We start from the raw sequence: 18,218 nt of genomic DNA, 5'->3' as shown, positions 1-18,218 counted from the left end.
GATTGTTAATTTTAGTATAACGTATCACGTTGCAAGTCTTAAAATCTAAACTCAAAGAACATGTTCATGTGGCCTAATAGCCTATACGTATAGACGGCTTTTGTCTTTGTTTTGGCCTAGTTTATATCGTCTGACTCATTCATGTAGTTGTTATCGTTTAATTTCTTCTCAGCACACAATAACTTAATGTTCTGTATTTTTAATCTAAGACATTTCGAAGAGTTGAAAAAAGTCTAGGTTGGGAGACGTGAGCCTCCTGGTTTCTCAACAATAGCCCCTCTGATTTCCCATGAGTCTCTGCGCTTCATGCCGCGGTGAGCGTGTGTGTCTGAATCAACACTGATGTTGTTAGAAAATATTTCGAGATTTTAAAAGGTAAGTTTGAGTTTCGTTTTTTAATCTGCAATGTTTGCCTCTGTGTTATCATAAACCCAGCGAACATTTCCTGTGTGTCTTACTGTTTCTCTATGCAGCCGCTTGCTATTTTTCTTGCTTTTAGCCTGTTAGCATCCAGACAGCCGACTTGCTTGCTAACAGATTTCTGAATAATGTGCTAAATAGAAAGTCTATGTGTGAACGTCTCTGATTTCTTAGCATTTGTGCACTTATTTCTTGACTGCATTTTGATTTTTAGTAATATCTGGGAGTGAAATTTGGGGAATTTGAATTAGCATTTTAGCCGGTCTGTGTCCGCAGTAACAGTCGATAACAATATCGTGCCTGCTAGAGGTGGATCACAGGTTTTGCACCACTATAATTGGGCATCTAAACTTTAAATTAATTAAGTTTAGATAACTATAGTCTGTGTCCTGTGTGCAGCAAAGCTAAATTGGTTTTAACTCATAGCATCTTAGTATTGCTGGATTCTCAAGCATTAGCTGAGGTGTAATTGTGCTGGTATGTTATAATGTAGTATTTTGTCGGGAGTTGATGTGATTACGTTAACCACATAACATTGGCCTGATAATCTTTGTTTCTTCTCAGATGTCTGAGCTGTTTATGGAATGTGAAGAGGAGGAGTTGGAGCCGTGGCAGAAGGCAGTACCCGAAACCAATCTAATAGATCTGGTTGATGATGAGGATGATGATGAACCAATATTCGTCGGTGAAATCTGTAGCTCCAAGCCTACGGCCAGTACGAGACCAGGTACAGCTCAATTTTGGGCATACTGACATGGACACCTCTGATCTGGTCTTGTCCTTGAGATGTTTATCATTGTGTTCCTTGTGATCTTCAGGTGCCGTTAACCAACAGAACCAGCGAAATGTCCCGGTTCAAAACCCCTCGATGGTGGCAGCATCACAAAAGACTCCCCAAACCCTGCCGAACCCTGCAATGGTGGCTACAGGTCATACACTCATGGTCAGAGGCTCAGCCCCATCAGGTGGCAACCCCATCCTCATCCCTCTCAACACAACTCTAGGACCTCAAACAGCCCCTCAACCCATCATCATTAATAATCAGGTAACTCTTTGCTGATTTTTCTCAGGTAAAATTTATAATCTAAATCGATGATTTGCGCTGGAAAAATGCTAAGCACAATTATAGAGTTGCTTTTATTCCATAGTAGCCATAGGCTTCCGCTCACTGAAGTTAAATTTTTAGCAAATAATAATAATAATCATTCATGAATTTGAATTTATTGATGTGTTTTCATAGGTTGGGCTGTTTGATCAGGGTACTGAATCTTTATTTATTTATTTAAATCATTTCATTTTCATATGATCATTATCACTTTACCAGGGTTACATTGTGGCGTCACCACAGAATCTCAACAGCAACACCTCGTTCATCAGTTCTTTGGGGTCACAGTATCCACCAGGAACCACTTTCACTGTTGTGCCAGGTATAAATGTGTTTTAGTTGTTTCTTTCACACTACTAAGGTCGGGGGGGGGGACTCGTTTTTTTTTTTTTGTGTGTGTGTGTGATATTGAAATTGGTGATCCTATTTATGACAAATCACAAAAAAACGAATACTAGCCTAATTAACATAAAATGTGAAGAAAGAATCTAATTACAAGCATTAGGACAATTAAACTATAATAGAACAAAGACACAAATGAAATAGACCTACCTGAAAAACTTAAAGCCCTAGATGGGCCTACATAAACCGTACATAAATTGTAATCAAAGGTACAAAAAACAGTGCATAGTCTTCACTGTGTAAATTAAATGTAAATTTATTCTTATTAAAGTTACAAAAGTGATTCAGTCAAGAGCATTGAGAGATTGTTTGATTAACAGCCTAATATTCCTGCTGCTGTCTGTCATTAATGTAACATACTGAAAAGCATGCATTTTCTTTCTCAACTGTTCACTTAAGACTTACTCGCAAAGATGGGCATTTTGACATGTAAGTGTGTGTATTTGACCTTTCAAGCCCAATAAGGTGCCAAAAAGATGTCCGTTAAAAGGGTTAGTTCACCCAAAAGTGAAAATTCGGTCATTAATTACTCATCCTCATGTCGTTCCAAACCCGCAAGACTTTCATTTGTTTTTCGGAACACAAATGAAGATCTTTTTGATGAAAACTTGGAGATTTATGTCCCTCCATTGACAGTTACGCAGTACTGTCACTGCGCAGCAACTACCACTTGGATGCCTCAAAAAGTTCATGAAGAGCAGGGCTCGAAATTAACTTTTTTTTAGTTGGTAGCACTGGTTGGTTGCACTCCCAACTTCAAAAAGTTAGGAGCACCAGCAAAAATTTAGGAGCACCCACTGAAAATGGAGCACCACAACTAAAATTGATATATATTAAAACATTTCTTTTATTTAAAAATAACACCACGTTTTGTAGAGAAATGAAAACGGTAGTGATGCACCGAACATGATTTTTCATGGCCGATTCAGGGTTTTTTTTACAAGCAAATTGTTCAGTTCTGATACAGGTTGCAGTTTTTTTTTTTTTTTTTTTTTTTTTTTAAAGAAAAAAATTGTTTATTTGCTCTTAAAACATCTGTAGCCATTTGAAATTAGAGGCAACCACTGCGATCCATGAGCAGTTGTTTTTTATTTCAATTATATTGCATAATTTCAAGACTTAGAGCAAATACAGAATGGTCTGACTTTAGCCTTATGAAATTGACACACCTGCACAAAACAAAACCAGACGGACTAAATGAAAAGTCACTCTCTGACAGCAGGTGGCGCTTATGGAAAAGAAGCGCTACAGCGTTTCTTTGGGTACTGCTGTAAACAAAGCAGCTGTGCTCAAGCACTACTTTATATGTAGATAAGAGGAAAAGAAAATGCCATCAAAACTATTCTGAAGACAGTCAGTTCCCTTCAGAGATCTATTCATATAAACCCCCACCCAAATTTAATATTATTATTTTTCTTCCTATATTTCAAGCATTACAAACAGTGATCTTGCTGTGCCTGGTATTTTCGCTGTTGCGCTCTCTTTGTGTCCGTCTTCAGCGTGTCTCTGGCCTCTGTTAACGTCCTGTTAATAGACTTATATTTTCACTCAATTTACATTTTGAGGAATGATTGCAATGCAGTTTGTGTGCAAGTCCAGAATAGAGATCAGACAAATTTTAACTAAAAACCGTCAGTTTATCTCTTGAAAAAAGGTTGCACCACAACAATTATATAAATGCCCCCACATAAATTGAGGTCACACAATTCAATTTCGAGAGCATATGCGACCAAAATGGTCGGAATTTTGAGCTTTGAAGAGATTGTAAAACTAATTGATATGAATTAAGTGGTTTAGTCCAAATTTAATTTAATTTAGGCTATTTGGGTAAACAGTCACCTAAGTACTCAAGTGTATGAGCAGCAGCATATAACAAAATGAGTTCTTTTTCAGTGTTTTGTTGCGCTTGAACGGTTTAAAAACACTTGTTTTTAAATCGCAAGGCTTAAAAATGCATTCAAATGATAAGCTTTACGGCACACCACGGCAAAGTCACAGCAATTTCAATCCTTGAGCTTCTGTTTACCACAACTGATGTGTGAGTTGATGAATGTTTACATGTGAATTAAAGCCTAAATTCAATCTGTTCATCATATAAAGTTATCATGTTTCTTTAGAAAATTTGGACTAAACCGCTCAATTTATGTGATTTAGTTTTACGATCTCTTTCTGAACGTTTTGAAGAGTCAAAGTGGTAGTTGCGTAGCTGTCTATGGAGGGACAGAAAGCTCATTAAAATTGCATTAAAATATCTTCATTTGTATTCTGAAGATGAACAAATGTCTTACGGGTAAATTATGACGTCATTTTAATTTTTGGGTGAACTAACCCTTTAATGATTTTGAAAAGGGTCTCTGACCTTAAATGTGATATTGGCCACATTTATAAACATAATGTGAACAGCCACACAGAGATATCATTAAATCACAATTGAGCACTGAGGCTTGCTGTGTGAATGTAGCCTTATGCTCACCAAGATAAGAAATACAGTAAAAACTGTAAGATTGTGAAATATGATTACAATTTAAAATCTGTTTTCTATTTGGATATATTTTAAGATGTAATTTTGTGATGGTAATGCTGAATTTTCAGCATCATTACTCCAGTCTTCAATGAAACATTTCTTATTCTCAATGTTGAAAACAGTTGTGCTGCTTAATATTTTTTGTGTGGAAACTGTGATACATTCAGAATGCTAATGAGGTGAATTGGTGTGTGATTCTTTATTTTGTGTGTTTGTTTCCCAAGCAGCAGGTCAGCAGATAGTTTCACAGGTCAGTGCTGCACCAAAGCCAGGGGTAATTCACAGGCCTCAAGTGCAGCTCATCCAGGACAATGTGGTGACCTTGTCCAACGTACAAGCCCCAGCTAACCTTTCTTCTCAATCCCACACTACTTCAGTCTCTCAAAACACACCAGCCATCACCCCAATACTACTTAAACAAAAAACGTTATCCCTGCAACCTGTGAACAGCAGAGGTAAGCCTGTCTGTCTGTCTGTCTGTTTGGAATACCACTGTAAAAAGTTTTTCTAATGTCCTCTATCAGTGTTTCTAGGTTAGTGTTTTATTTATCAAAGTAAAAGGTTGTAACCAAGGTTTGATATTACCATCCACCCACCATAACTTTTGGATGATTGAGCCACTGCAATTAAAAGTAACAACAAAATGGGATTTATTTGTTATCCATGCGCTTAGCTACAATTCAATAAAAAAAATAATTAAAAATACACCAAAAACAAAGAAAATTCAGAGGCCTTTTTGGGGTTTTTTTTTTTGAAAGAGGAAGGTTGTGTGTGACAGGTTGTGTGTAGGTATTATTAGTATTAATTTTTTTTTTTTTTTTTTTGAGGATCGAAGTTTGACAGGATAGACATTTGTTTTTTATGACCCACAGATAATGGAACAAGGATAAATGACACAAACAACAGTGTGTCCAAAGGAGGTAAGCTTGACATAGATGGGTTTTTAGCCATTATGTATTACAGGATTTCCAGAAGCAACAATCTTTTCATCTTTTAATCTTTTTTTCCTTCCTTGACAGCTGGAGAAAATGATTTTTCCTTCAGAAAGAAATGTCCCAGGTGTCAAAATATGTTTGGCTTTCAGCTTTTAAAAAGTCACATGAAGGTTGGTTTACCATCTTCTTTTGTTTCCTGTATTAACAACAGCTTTGAGTTAAATCAGGCCGAGCTACATCTAAATATTAACAACCGATTATGACATAGTTTACCCAAAAATGAAAATTGTCATCACCCTCATGTCTTTCCAAATCCATAAGACGTTTGTTCATCTTTGGAACACAAATTAAGATATCTCTAAATGATTTGTTCATCCATTAAAATGCCATTTAATCAACGATTTCAATCTTCAAAAAGTTTATCATAAAAGTAATCCATATGAATGGAGCAGTTTAATCCAAGTGTTCTGAAGAGACAAACACTTTATATAATGAAGAGGCTTTTATTCACACATAAACATTTGATCAATGCACATACATAGCGGTCATCAAATATGGTAAACAGAAGCTTAACCGTAGTTGCTTGACGTTCAAGAACGAATAAAGCATGCATGTTTGAGCCTCTGATGACTGATTACATAGGAAAATTAAAAATGACACCTAATATTAAATGTAGAGACAGATATACTTTATTGATCCCTCAGAGGAAATGCAGTCGGTGTTGGGTAAGGTACTCTAAAAAAGTAATTAATTACTAGCTACTTTTTACGTCTTCAATGGTGTAATTAGATTAATGTACTGATTACTCTCTAAAAAGTATGCATTACTTTACTAATTACTTTCTAAATCCCATATCATCCTCGACCAGTTGAACAATACAAGGATAGACATAAAACTGTTCTTTATTCTATCAAATAAATAATATAAAATTGCATAGATTAGTATTGAACTCAACAAAGTTTTTCAAGGGAGGTTACTTTAAAAACATACATTAACATTAGATGTTAAATTTTGATGTTAAATCCATTATTATGTTACTACAGATAACTGTTCTATAGTCTATACCAGGGATGGGCAACTTCGGTCCTGGAGGGCCAATGTCCTACAGAGTTTAGCTCCAACCCTAATCAAACACACCTGAACAAGCTAATCAAGGTCCTCAGGATTACTAGAAAGTTACAGGCAGGTGATTTTTTTTTTCAGGGTTGGAGCTAAACTCTGTAGGACAGTGGCCCTCCAGGACCGAAGTTGCCCATCCCTGGTCTATACAGTATTTAATGTTATTACATTTGAAGTAACTGTAATTAAATTACAAAAATAAGAGTAATCCCTTACTTTATTGCAAGGGAAAATGAATTAAATTACTGTAATTAATTAAATAGTTGGTTAATGGTTGATTTAAAATTGAAATTTAAAATTAAAATTAATTAAATGGTTGGTGATTCAATCCCCGGTTCCACCTGACCAAGTGTCGAGGTGTCCATGAGCAAGACACCTAACCCCAGCTGCTCCCGACGAGCTGGATGGCGCCTTGCATGGCTGACACCGCCGTCGGTGTGTGAATGAGTGAGTGAATGGGTGAATGTGAGGCTATATGTACAGCGCTTTGGTGGCCATAGGTCTGTGAAAGCGCTATATAAATGCAGTCCATTTACCATACCATTTACCAAATAACTTAGTAATTGATTACAACCAACACTATATGCAGTATTGAGATGTTGTGACACTCTTCCCCCCCCCCCCCCCCTTCCCCTCCCCTCTTCTTCAGCTGTGCTGCCCTGAATTGTTGGATTCTGTGTTCCCCTCAACATCGAAGCCTGACAAACAAGCCAACTCACCGAAAGTCATTGAGACTGACAAAGGAAAAATGATCATGCTGGTTTCAGACTTCTACTATGGGAAATGTGAAGGGGATTCATCTCTGATTTCCAAGTTCAAGTCCAACACCACATTCAAGTGCAACAGCTGTTTGAAAATGCTCAAGAACAATATCAGGTATTTGTTTGAATGTTAAAATAAAATAAAAACACCCATTATAACACCATTACATGTTATTGAAGAACCATCTGTAATCAGTCAGTGGCCAAGTCTGGTGCTGAGATGGTTGAACCTCTATAGACCTTAGTCCCGGTAGATGATATTTAATTTGTCACACATGAAAACGTTTCCAGAAATCCTACGTTTTTTAAATCTGATTTCTTTGTATAATTGTTTTGGTCTGTGAGGGAACAATGTGACGCATGCGGCTTAGAGGGAACATTGCTCATGAGAGTCATTAGCTACAGGAGCCCAGAGATGGAGAGAGCAATAGTTGGAGAGAGAGGGAGAGACGGGGGGAATCAGCCGTTCTCAGACCCCATCACTGGATTCCCACTCAGATGGATGACATTATCAGACCCCCGTTCCCTCTAGGGGCCCCAGATGAATAATGGAAGGTAGTTTGGCTGCTATAAGAACTGTTCTTGTGATTAAATAACTTTACTCAGCCACGGCGTGAGAAAAGCCTCAGTAAGCTCCTTTTAATGGGGAGACGCGTTTGCAGCGCACCCCAAGTTCTGGCGGCGGGGGTCACAGTTCAGCCGTATAAAAATCCCTATTAGGGGAGCTGAGGTTGCAGAACGCGCTGACTGAAAAATTGGCTGCTCAACGTCAGGGCGCCAATGGCAGAGTGGATAGAGGCAGCCTGAACAACACATCATTAAATAAAGAAGCAGAGCAGTATAATTGCTGGTATTATAATGGCTATTATGCACAGTTAGAACGTGAACTTTAAGTAGAATATTTGCTCATTTGTCTCTCGAAAACCCTTGGGAGCTCAAATGCTTCTTGAGTACACACGCACAGGCCTCGCACTGTTCAAAGGTGACTTTTAATAGCGTATGTTTGTAATTTGGCTAATTATATTTAACTGTGCATGAGTTTTATTTTGTATTCCCAATGGCGCTGAACATTAGCTACTTTAACTTTGGCATTTTCCCTTTCCTTCAGACGTATTTGATGAATTACGGTTTATGATAAGTGGATAGTTCATGTACTGCTCATTTGTATCTTTTAAATCCAGTGTAATCTGTAGACAAAGCTGGAATATGACCTGTTTCAAAAATAGGATGAGAACTTCGGTTGCAACATCTGAAACGGCATGTTTCTCGGAGGATGTAATGGGTCTATTTTTAGATGCTTTTTGAAAAAGCAAAAGGAAACTCCACTCCTGAGAGAGCAGACACTTTGTGGTGGTTTACCTGTTTGAATGTTGTACATCTGTTTGACATTCACTTCCTTGCACATCAAAGGCTTTCCTGTTTAGTCGTCACACCTTTGTCAACGGCGGTCCCGCTTGTCAGACTGAGTTCTCCCCAGACAGCAGCTGTTAGTGGAGCAGGGCATTTACCTTAAAGAGTGTCATTAATGTCACAGGTTGCAGGTGTACCCAATGCCTTCTCACTCTTACTGTCTCTTGAGGCATCCTGCAAGCCAATTGTGGTTGCGAGTGTCACGCCTACTGACTTTTTTTCTTTTTTTTTTTCTTCAGAAATCTCTGCACACACACTTAGAATAAGAATGGAAGAGAGGTGACATACTTAATTGAAACTTGAAAAAAACAAACAGTGTTGAACCGTAATAGACTGAATTGGGTTTTATTTCATTGTTTGACTTTACTCCGTGAATGTGATTGTATATCTACAAGCTGTAGCTTCAGTTATTTTATTAGTCATTTAATGAGAGAACCATTAAACAATCACCATCCATAAACAGCATTTGCGGTATGTTGCTTGTGTTCGCTGAGCAAAACGCCTGGGTCATTGCCACTGTCAGTGATAATTTTCAATGTGTCAGAGGTTGCAGGGTTGACGGGGCCAATAATTTAGCTGGGAGTTGGTCACCCGCTGAGAGATGTGGCCCTCTGATTCTTCAACGGCAATGTAAATCAAGGCCACAGCTGAAAATCAGCTAGTAGGATTCTTTTATCTGGACCTCTCTCTTTGTAATGCCATCCTTTGCTCCTTGTCATCTGTTCTTTTCCCTCTCACTCAGGTTCATGAACCACATGAAACATCACCTGGAGTTGGAGAAGCAGAACAGTGAGAGCTGGGAGAGTCACACTACATGTCAGCACTGTTACCGGCAGTATTCAACTCCCTTTCAACTACAGTGCCACATAGAGAGCGCCCACAGTCCCTTTGAGTCCACCAGTAAGTCACAACACTTTTAAGTGTTTTCCTTGTTAAGTTGGTGGTTCTTGGCCAGAATAAAGGCCAGTTCACATATCACCGATAAAGATAACAATAATAAGTATATTAGTATCCACACACCAACGCAAAGTGATTTCATTGAGAGCAGTCGTCTGTGACGTTATAATAGTTGTGGTGTGGATTTTCCTATTCTCATGGAATTAAGATTATGATTATTGAAACTTTGTGATCAGGCCTTAAGCCACAAAGTGGACCAGCTTGGCAATATGAGAGAAGGAAGTATTAGTCGTTTAGCTAACACTTGTGCTACAAAATGACATTTCTCCATCATTCTCTATTGCTGAATGAGAATGATAAAAACATAAAACAACAATTTCACACCAAATGTAGTCTTTTGCACTAACAAAGCTATAAAAAAAACTGCTTTCAAAAATCACTTGAACACTCATCATGTCACATAATTACGATTTTAAAACTAGGAAGTAGGAACTTTCCTTAAGTAGGACTTGAGGTTAGGTTAAAATAGTCATTTAATGGTGTATTTGAAATGAGAATTTCACCAGAGGGGAATTCTTTGATGGTTTTGATATATTTTAAGTGTAGCGATATCTTTTCTTTCCCCAGCCAACTGTAAAATATGTGAATTGGCTTTTGAGACGGAGCAAGTGCTTCTAGAGCACATGAGGGACAATCACAAACCTGGAGAGATGCCCTATGCCTGTCAGGTAAAGCTTCATCATTGCTCTGTGTAATTTGTATTTCGAATACTTGGTTCTCACTTTGTTTTTGCTGTCTTGAAGGTTTGTAACTACAGGTCCTCCTTCTTCTCTGATGTGGATAACCATTTCCGCACAGTTCATGAAAACACTAAAGACCTGCTTTGTCCCTTTTGCCTGAAAGTCCTTCGCAGTGGCCATATGTACATGCAACACTACATGAGACATCAAGTGAGTGTATAACCTCATATGTATGCTTCTATTTGCGTTTTGTATGGATATGGAAATGGATTTATTGCCTCCTTGTTTAATAATTTAAACCAAAGAGTGTATATAAGTCTTTTTGACATCATCTGTCTCTTTGTCTGTGTATTTGGAGCTTGAGACTTCACTGATCTGAAGTCAGCACAATGTGCAACTCATTTGTGTGCTGCCCCATTGGCTCTCACTCTAAGGATGGATTGATTTGGTTGTCTGCCGAACAACTTGGTGCAATATATAACAGGCTGACAGTAGCGGCCTACTCTATTCACCTTCCCTGTTTTTTTTCCTTATGGGCTTCTCCCAGGCAACATTAATCCAGATTAACCACGAGTCTTATCGGCCAAGAGCAAGATTTGTAACCAAAACAATAGTACACCAAAAAAAAGTGCAATATTTTTACATAGTGCATCTGCATAACCTTCAATTTAATTATTGAATGTAACTTAACACTTAACTTTTTATATGTTCTGTGTTCTTTTATTGTATTTTCTAGAAAAAGGGGATTCAAAGATGTGGGAAGTGCAGATTAAATTTCCTCACCTACAAGGAAAAAGTGGAACACAAAACACACTTCCATAGAACCTATAGGAAGCCAAGAAACCTTGAAGGATTGCCTCCAGGAACCAAGGTCTGCTTGAAACCAGATCTTTTAAAATCGAAAGTTAAATAACTATAATATAGACTGTATAACATAAACAACATAGGCTAATCACATATGATCTGGGATTATACTTTTCATTAGTCCTTCTCATTAGCATTATTTTATCTTTTTAGGTGACAATTCGGGCCTCAGTTTCTGGTGCACCAATGTGTTCTGATGTTTCAAGCAAATCCTACATCATACCCACAAGTCCTGAAACGGCCAAACAACCTGTCAGAACACCAGCAAACACAACCAAACCAAACTTAAATGGAGGAAGGGCAAAGACCACAAGCCAATTCAGCTTTAACCGAACCGTCCACAATAATGAGCTTAAACGTTTGAAGTGAGGATTCTTTAGCACAAAGTATACTTCAGTTTCGACACAAGCTCTCGTCAATGCAGACAACAACTACAATATTGTTCAGTCTCTTCCATTTCTTATTTGAATGTGAAACAATGGTCCCGGCCAGTGTTGCCATCTTGTGGACCAACTATTTAGTGCAAAAAAAATTAAGGCACATGCAAGATTAGAAAATGTGTGAATCGAAAAATCATGTACGTGCATGCATACTATGCTGATGATGAAATTTATGGCACGCGCACATAAGCATACCCTAGCGTACTCGTAGCAACGGAAGTATACAAAGTATAATAAATGTGTTATACAAAAATAGTCACAGCCTATATGTATGTTATGTTATATGTATGTAAAGTATGCTAATGAGTATTTATTCTTCACAGACTTCCAAGAGGAGGAAATAAGTGTGTCGAGTGTCTCTCAGAGGTTATGGACCCTTACGTTCATTATCCTTTATCGCTGAAGTGCACTATTTGCAAGTTTAGATCAAGTTGCCAGAAGGCCTTCAGACAGCATATGGTCAGGTAAGGGGGAAAACATGGATGGATGAATGAACAATTCCAAATGAATGTGATCAGATCTTTAGCAGGTCTTTACCTTCTCAACTGCAGGTTTCACAGCATTTCTTCAAAAGTACGGTTTGGCAAAGCGAGGAAGGCTCCACGTGGGTTGCGGTAAGTTTTGATCGATTTATATCACAGTTTACTGTGGAGGGGTTTATTTGTATTATGAACTTGCTGAAAGTGAAAGTGTTTTTATTTTTTTTCCCTTTTGTTCAAGGAGTCTAACACTGGTGTGTCTCAAGTGTGACTTTCTGGCAGATGCCTCTGGTGCTGACCAGATGACCGAACATTTGCTCAACAGGCCAAACCACTCCTGCCAGGTCATCATGGAGCCAGGTATGGTGCTCGACCCTCAACTCGCTGCAGAAATATTCTCTTTGTGATGTCAGATTGTCTTACTTGCATACTATTTTCATTTCTTTATAGTTACCAATGGAGGATCAGAAATAAACAGGTGAGAAAGTTGTTTGTATTATCAGCTGTTTATTGATTTTAGTATTGTTTTTCAGTTGTTTATGGCATGTAATTAAGATATATTAAAGTTTAAGGAATTAAAAATCTTGTTTATTTTTAAAGCTGGTCCATTCAACCTTCTACAAATCACTCACATATCCGACCAAATCGACTAAAAAATGTCTTTGATTAGCCAATGGCTTGTAAATTGTACACTCACCTAAAGGATTATTAGGAACACCATACTAATACTGTGTTTGACCCCCTTTCGCCTCAGAGGATGGGTACATGGTGGTCAGAAACAATGCTCAGGTAGGCCGTGGCATATAAACAATGCCCAATTGGCACTAAGGGGCCTAAAGTGTGCCAAGAAAACATCCCCCACACCATTACACCACCACCACCAGCCTGCACAGTGGTAACAAGGCATGATGGATCCATGTTCTCATTCTGTTTACGCCAAATTCTGACTCTACCATCTGAATGTCTCAACAGAAATCGAGACTCATCAGACCAGGCAACATTTTTCCAGTCTTCAACTGTCCAATTTTGGTGAGCTCGTGCAAATTGTAGCCTCTTTTTCCTATTTGTAGTGGAGATGAGTGGTACCCGGTGGGGTCTTCTGCTGTTGTAGCCCATCCGCCTCAAGGTTGTGCGTGTTGTGGCTTCACAAATGCTTTGCTGCATACCTCGGTTGTAACGAGTGGTTATTTCAGTCAAAGTTGCTCTTCTATCAGCTTGAATCAGTCGGCCCATTCTCCTCTGACCTCTAGCATCAACAAGGCATTTTCGCCCACAGGACTGCCGCATACTGGATGTTTTTCCCTTTTCACACCATTCTTTGTAAACCCTAGAAATGGTTGTGCGTGAAAATCCCAGTAACTGAGCAGATTGTGAAGTACTCAGACCGGCCCGTCTGGCACCAACAACCATGCCACGCTCAAAATTGCTTAAATCACCTTTCTTTCCCATTCTGACATTCAGTTTGGAGTTCAGGAGATTGTCTTGACCAGGACCACACCCCTAAATGCATTGAAGCAACTGCCATGTGATTGGTTGATTAGATAATTGCATTAATGAGAAATTGAACAGGTGTTCCTAATAATCCTTTAGGTGAGTGTATAATTACAGTAGCCTGTAATTGAGTTGGAGGCAAAAAATAAGTTTAGTGCAAATATCATTTTATTGTCTGCTGAGCTTTACGCCCCGTCGCTTGGCTGAGAGTGACCTGTCGCTTTCCCTCACACACATGCGCTCACCATGAGAGAAAGAGAGCATATGCAGGGCTTGTTGACTGAACTCTCACTGTCACGATCGGACCAGTGCTGCGACGTCATGAAAGTTGTATCATTTGCACACATTTTTAAGCGCGCTGTGAGAATGTTGGTGTGCACAAACTGCACATCCGAAGTGCGCGCCCAGAAAGGTGCATCTGGACAGCACGTGAATACTGAATTAAGCTCTCTTTAAGGTCTTGTGCTTGAACGGACAACTTCACACAAAATTATGTCAAAATGCCCGTATTAGTGAGTATCCTAGTAAACAGTCGTTTATTACTTAAGTGAACGTAAACAGTCAAGAAAGTGAACGCACTAGTACAGTATCAGTTTATTGGATCTGTGTATTTTGTCTTAGTGACAGCTGTTTTATTGTTAACCAAACTACAGACTCGCTGTAAAAAAATCACTCAATGCTCTTGACTGAATAACTTTTTTAACTTCAATAAGGATTCATCTATATTTAATTTAGACAGTGAAGACTATGCAGTGTTATTTTACATTTAAATACTAATCTATCTAACTACCTGTAAAACCTGAAAAGCACTGCTTTTTTAATTAGCACCTTTGTTCTATTGTTTATTTATACTCATTAGATCATTTGTTATTTGATTACAGACTGTTTACTTGATTTTAATAGTGTTTGAAATTTCTATTTTATACTTCTATATATATATTATGTTAAATTTTTACATTCTTCTTGCATTCCATGTAAAAAGTCTGGCAACTAAAATAAAAAATATACTAGCCAATGACGACTCAAGCTTCAGTGCGTCCGTAGAGGGTTGCCGTTTTAAAAAGTTAGTGGTGTTTTTCTCAACGTTCTGATATGCTCTAATTGTTATACGCATGATGTATTGGTGTACAGTGACACCATATGCTTATTTGTATTTTTGTTAAATGTAGAGGTTAGAGCTGTGAAAAGAGGAGAGTAAAAATAGACTGGGAAGTGTAGCTTGCCTGATTGAGACAAATTACCTTTTCTGATGAAACAGGGGTATGCATACGGACCCCGCTGACCTATGAATTGTTTGGAAATATCATTTATTATAAAAAATGATCTCTATTTTTTCATTAGTGTAATTGGGATGCCTATTAAGTGGTATCCGGGTGACCTTACTTAAATTTAAATAGGAGTTTTGCTGTTAATTAAAGCTGAAGAACACATTGTTATATTCACACAGATAAATTCTTATAAGTGGCTGTGAAAGGGAAGTGGGAGAATATTTGTATAAAAAAAAAATCTGTCTCTTTCTAATGGAAAAGAATCAATTTTAAAACGGAAGAATCACTTACTCATTACTTGGACATTATCCATTGGAATAAAAGAAATAAGTCTTTAAAACCCAGTGTAGTTTGTCAGTTTAGTGTCTTAATTTAATGATTTCTGTCATTAACATTTTTCCTCCCAAAATATATATAAAGAAGAATTTGCTTGCCCCCAGTTCTTATTACTGTAATGCCAGGAAAATAGTATTTTCATGTATATTCTAGAATATTAATGTTGTAATTCCTTGAAATAAATCATTGTATTAAACTTTTTTTTTCATTGCACTGACAGTCTAATGAGAATCACCATTGAGAATTATGGGAATTACAAATAACCTTAAAACATAAAACCTTCAAATGAATTGCAGTAATACAAATGTAGGGGATAACTGTCACAAAGTTCACAAAAGCTACAAATCTTACAAATGATCCTAAAATCATTTATTGTGTTAATACAAAATATTTTTATTTTGTTCTGAATTTTGAGGTGAATTATGATCTTTTTGTGGCCCTCTTTATTGTAACTAAAAAACTGATAATAATATTTTAGCTCATAATTCTTAATGGAGCATTGTCACTCTGTTCATGTTCCTGTGCTTTTCTGTTTTTCTTGCACCTCATAATTCAGGTCTCTGGAAACCCACGATGACTCCAAACAACTCCTTCCCATTAAATCAGATACTGAGGCTATAGATGAGACCGAACCCATTGAGATCAGTGATGTACAAGCTATACCAAACGAGGACATCGTAACGGAGGATGGGTCAGAGGTTCTTGGAGCTGACAAAAGTGAACCAGACGAGGTGAAGGATGACAAAAAAGAGGCCACGCCCGATGTGTCAGAGGAGGAATCCCCCAAGAGCCTTTCCCCTCACTCCCCCTCTAAGGCTCCCGTCAGCCCCATTTCTGCCCTCCCAGGTGAAGGTGGCATAACTCCCACTGATTTTCTTTGTAAAACGGATGGAATTGATTCTGTTAACACCGACTCGCAACTGGAACCTCTCACTCCTTCCAAGGTCCTTGAGGACGATGCCACCGAGAACCCGCAAGTGGAAATGGATGGTTAACTGCAACAAACAAGACTGAGAATCCCCTGAAACGTCGCAAGACTCTAGACACAGCAGAGTTTCTCGCTGACTCGCTCTCCATCTCCCCCTTTTTTTATATAAAATATGCATTAATAGGAACTTTTTTTTTTTTCCTGGACCCAAAACAAGGTGAAATCAATACTGTGCTAAACCATGACTTTGAAATCTTATACTGTACGAGTACAATATTTCTGTACTTAGGATTGTAAAGAAGCGCTCTCTAGATTGAAACTGAGTTGTGAAGGCAGCAATGTGAATGTTCTTCTCTACTTATGATTTTTTTTTTTTTTAGTCCTCCTGTCTGCAGTTGTGGTGGCCATTTGGACTCTACAGATGATCACGCAAAACAGAGTCATAAAACTAATGAACTTGGAGCTGATTCCCACATCTGCCTTTCCAAAGGACAAACAAGTTCAGCAATTTATCAGTATACTGTATTTAGGAATTATAAAAATGCGTCCTGATATTTTTTTTAGATTGTGTTTAATGTGTATTGTTATATGTACTTGATCAGGATAGGAATCTGCATTGGGAACCATTTCTCCTATTGATTGAGACTGAAAACATTGTAGAAATTAATTTGTCTTAATCGGTATTAAACTTTTATAACATATTCACTAGAGTTCTGCTATGATTCACAGTATTATCTCAGCCTTTCTACTGGAGACAATTTCTTGTTTTCTCGTAAGGGCTTGATTTGGTGAAGAGCACCCTCTTGTGGATTCATGCTATGTAATTCAATAAACAATAGTGATGAGAAGACTCGTTTACGCGAATCGGTTCTTTTGAAGTTCTTTCCAAAGAACCGGTCAAAAAAAGATTCAGTGATTCTTTTATCTCGTGCGCTCTCTTCGAGTCACATTACAGGTTTTTTGTTTTGTTTTTAGGTCAATTCCACGCAAAAATGTCACATCCATAAAGCCAACTAAATACCATGGCATTGTGTTGGTGTTATGGATGTGACAGTTTTGCGCGGAATTGCCCTTTACCGTCCTTGATCCTCGCTATTATTGTATGTTTTTGGATATCTCTTTTATTTAAAACGGAGAGGTAGAATATCTGAGCTGGATGTTCAGTAAGTGAAACATACAAAGTGTGCAGTGCTGCAGGCTCTCCCCTATTCCTAAAATGTACCCTTAACCACATGTAGGCGCATTTTGTTTCCAGAGTACGTTTTAGTATTAAGAGTGATTATTGTTATTCCATGATTCAGCTCTTTTTTTTATTTCTTTTTTTTTTTTAAAAACCTAAATATAATGTGCAGTATTGTTTAAACAACACAGAAGCTGTTTAAGTCCCCATTGAAGTTTTGTTGCTTTTATTATGATAGCTATTATTATTATTATCCTTTTCTATAAGTTAGTGTGCTCCAAAACAATAAATGACAAAACTACGTTTAGTAGATACATGCATTCAATATTTACATCCTTTCACTACCACCAATACGGATAAACAATTTTGATGACATAATTCAACGGTTCATTCTCACCCAAACTTCTTGTATCAATCAGAAATACGAGTCATGGCACCGCTTTTCGGTTGTGGCTGTGGGTGTCCCTGCGTTTCTATGAGTTCAGTTCAGTTCGATCGTTCAGACCGGTTTTGTGAACCGATTCATCAAAAAGATCCGATTTAAAAACAAAACGCATTTTCACCTCACCGTTGTTAAAAATTAAATAATAAATAAACAAAAACACTCACCATTGTTGTTTTTTTGGAACAATTAGAATATTGTTTACATAAATCATTATTTTTTGAAAGATGGTATTTAAATAACATCTATTGTTAATCACCTGATGGATGATGGATCAGCTGGAATTTTCCAGAAAATGTTATTTTGGAGCTTCTTTAAATGAACATAATATTGTATTAATCCAATGCCATTCCTAGTGGTACAAAAAACTCTATTGAAAGGAGTGCAAACCTATAGTCCTATTTCTTTGTAACACTTCTATTTCAAATGAAGGTATTTTAATTTCCGCTGACAAATTATTCAATAACCACTTTGTTC

The 18,218-nt window shown here is 37.7% G+C and overlaps 1 protein-coding gene across 4 annotated transcripts; it reads left to right on the top strand.

Moving 5' to 3' along the window:
* The first annotated feature begins 281 nt into the window (after window positions 1-281).
* On the top strand, window positions 282-16,974 carry znf280d (zinc finger protein 280D). 4 transcript variants are annotated; one of them, XR_013820468.1, is made up of 19 exons: window positions 282-375; window positions 985-1,147; window positions 1,239-1,465; window positions 1,745-1,847; window positions 4,676-4,906; window positions 5,324-5,371; window positions 5,471-5,556; window positions 7,155-7,381; window positions 9,419-9,576; window positions 10,201-10,301; window positions 10,377-10,523; window positions 11,050-11,184; window positions 11,331-11,542; window positions 11,941-12,081; window positions 12,169-12,231; window positions 12,338-12,456; window positions 12,547-12,574; window positions 15,748-16,336; window positions 16,500-16,965. XR_013820468.1 is itself a non-coding variant. In XM_079865645.1 (18 exons), exons 2-18 carry the CDS (start codon window positions 985-987, stop codon window positions 16,184-16,186), a joined length of 2,625 nt encoding a protein of 874 aa, XP_079721771.1. In that variant the 5' UTR covers window positions 282-375; the 3' UTR covers window positions 16,187-16,974. The 4 variants fall into 4 exon arrangements, 2 of the variants coding, with proteins under 2 accessions (XP_079721771.1, XP_079721770.1); XR_013820469.1 differs by having other exon boundaries at window positions 292-375; window positions 4,679-4,906; XM_079865645.1 differs by having other exon boundaries at window positions 4,679-4,906; window positions 15,748-16,974.
* The last annotated feature ends 1,244 nt before the right edge of the window (window positions 16,975-18,218 follow it).

This window comes from Squalius cephalus (assembly GCF_949319135.1).
Source record: "Squalius cephalus genome assembly, chromosome: 3".
Lineage (NCBI taxonomy): Eukaryota > Metazoa > Chordata > Actinopteri > Cypriniformes > Leuciscidae > Squalius > Squalius cephalus.
Note: the sequence above shows the minus strand (reverse complement) of the source record. Positions and strands in the feature narration are given on the sequence as shown.

Bases quoted from the DNA above. Each gene is read 5' to 3' on its own strand.
- znf280d (XM_079865644.1), top strand. From the start codon at position 985: ATGTCTGAGCTGTTTATGGAATGTGAAGAGGAGGAGTTGGAGCCGTGG. The intron at 1,848-4,675 runs GTATAAATGTGT...TTGTTTCCCAAG, and splicing joins CACTTTCACTGTTGTGCCAG to CAGCAGGTCAGCAGATAGTT. The intron at 12,232-12,337 runs GTAAGTTTTGAT...CTTTTGTTCAAG, and splicing joins AAGGCTCCACGTGGGTTGCG to GAGTCTAACACTGGTGTGTC.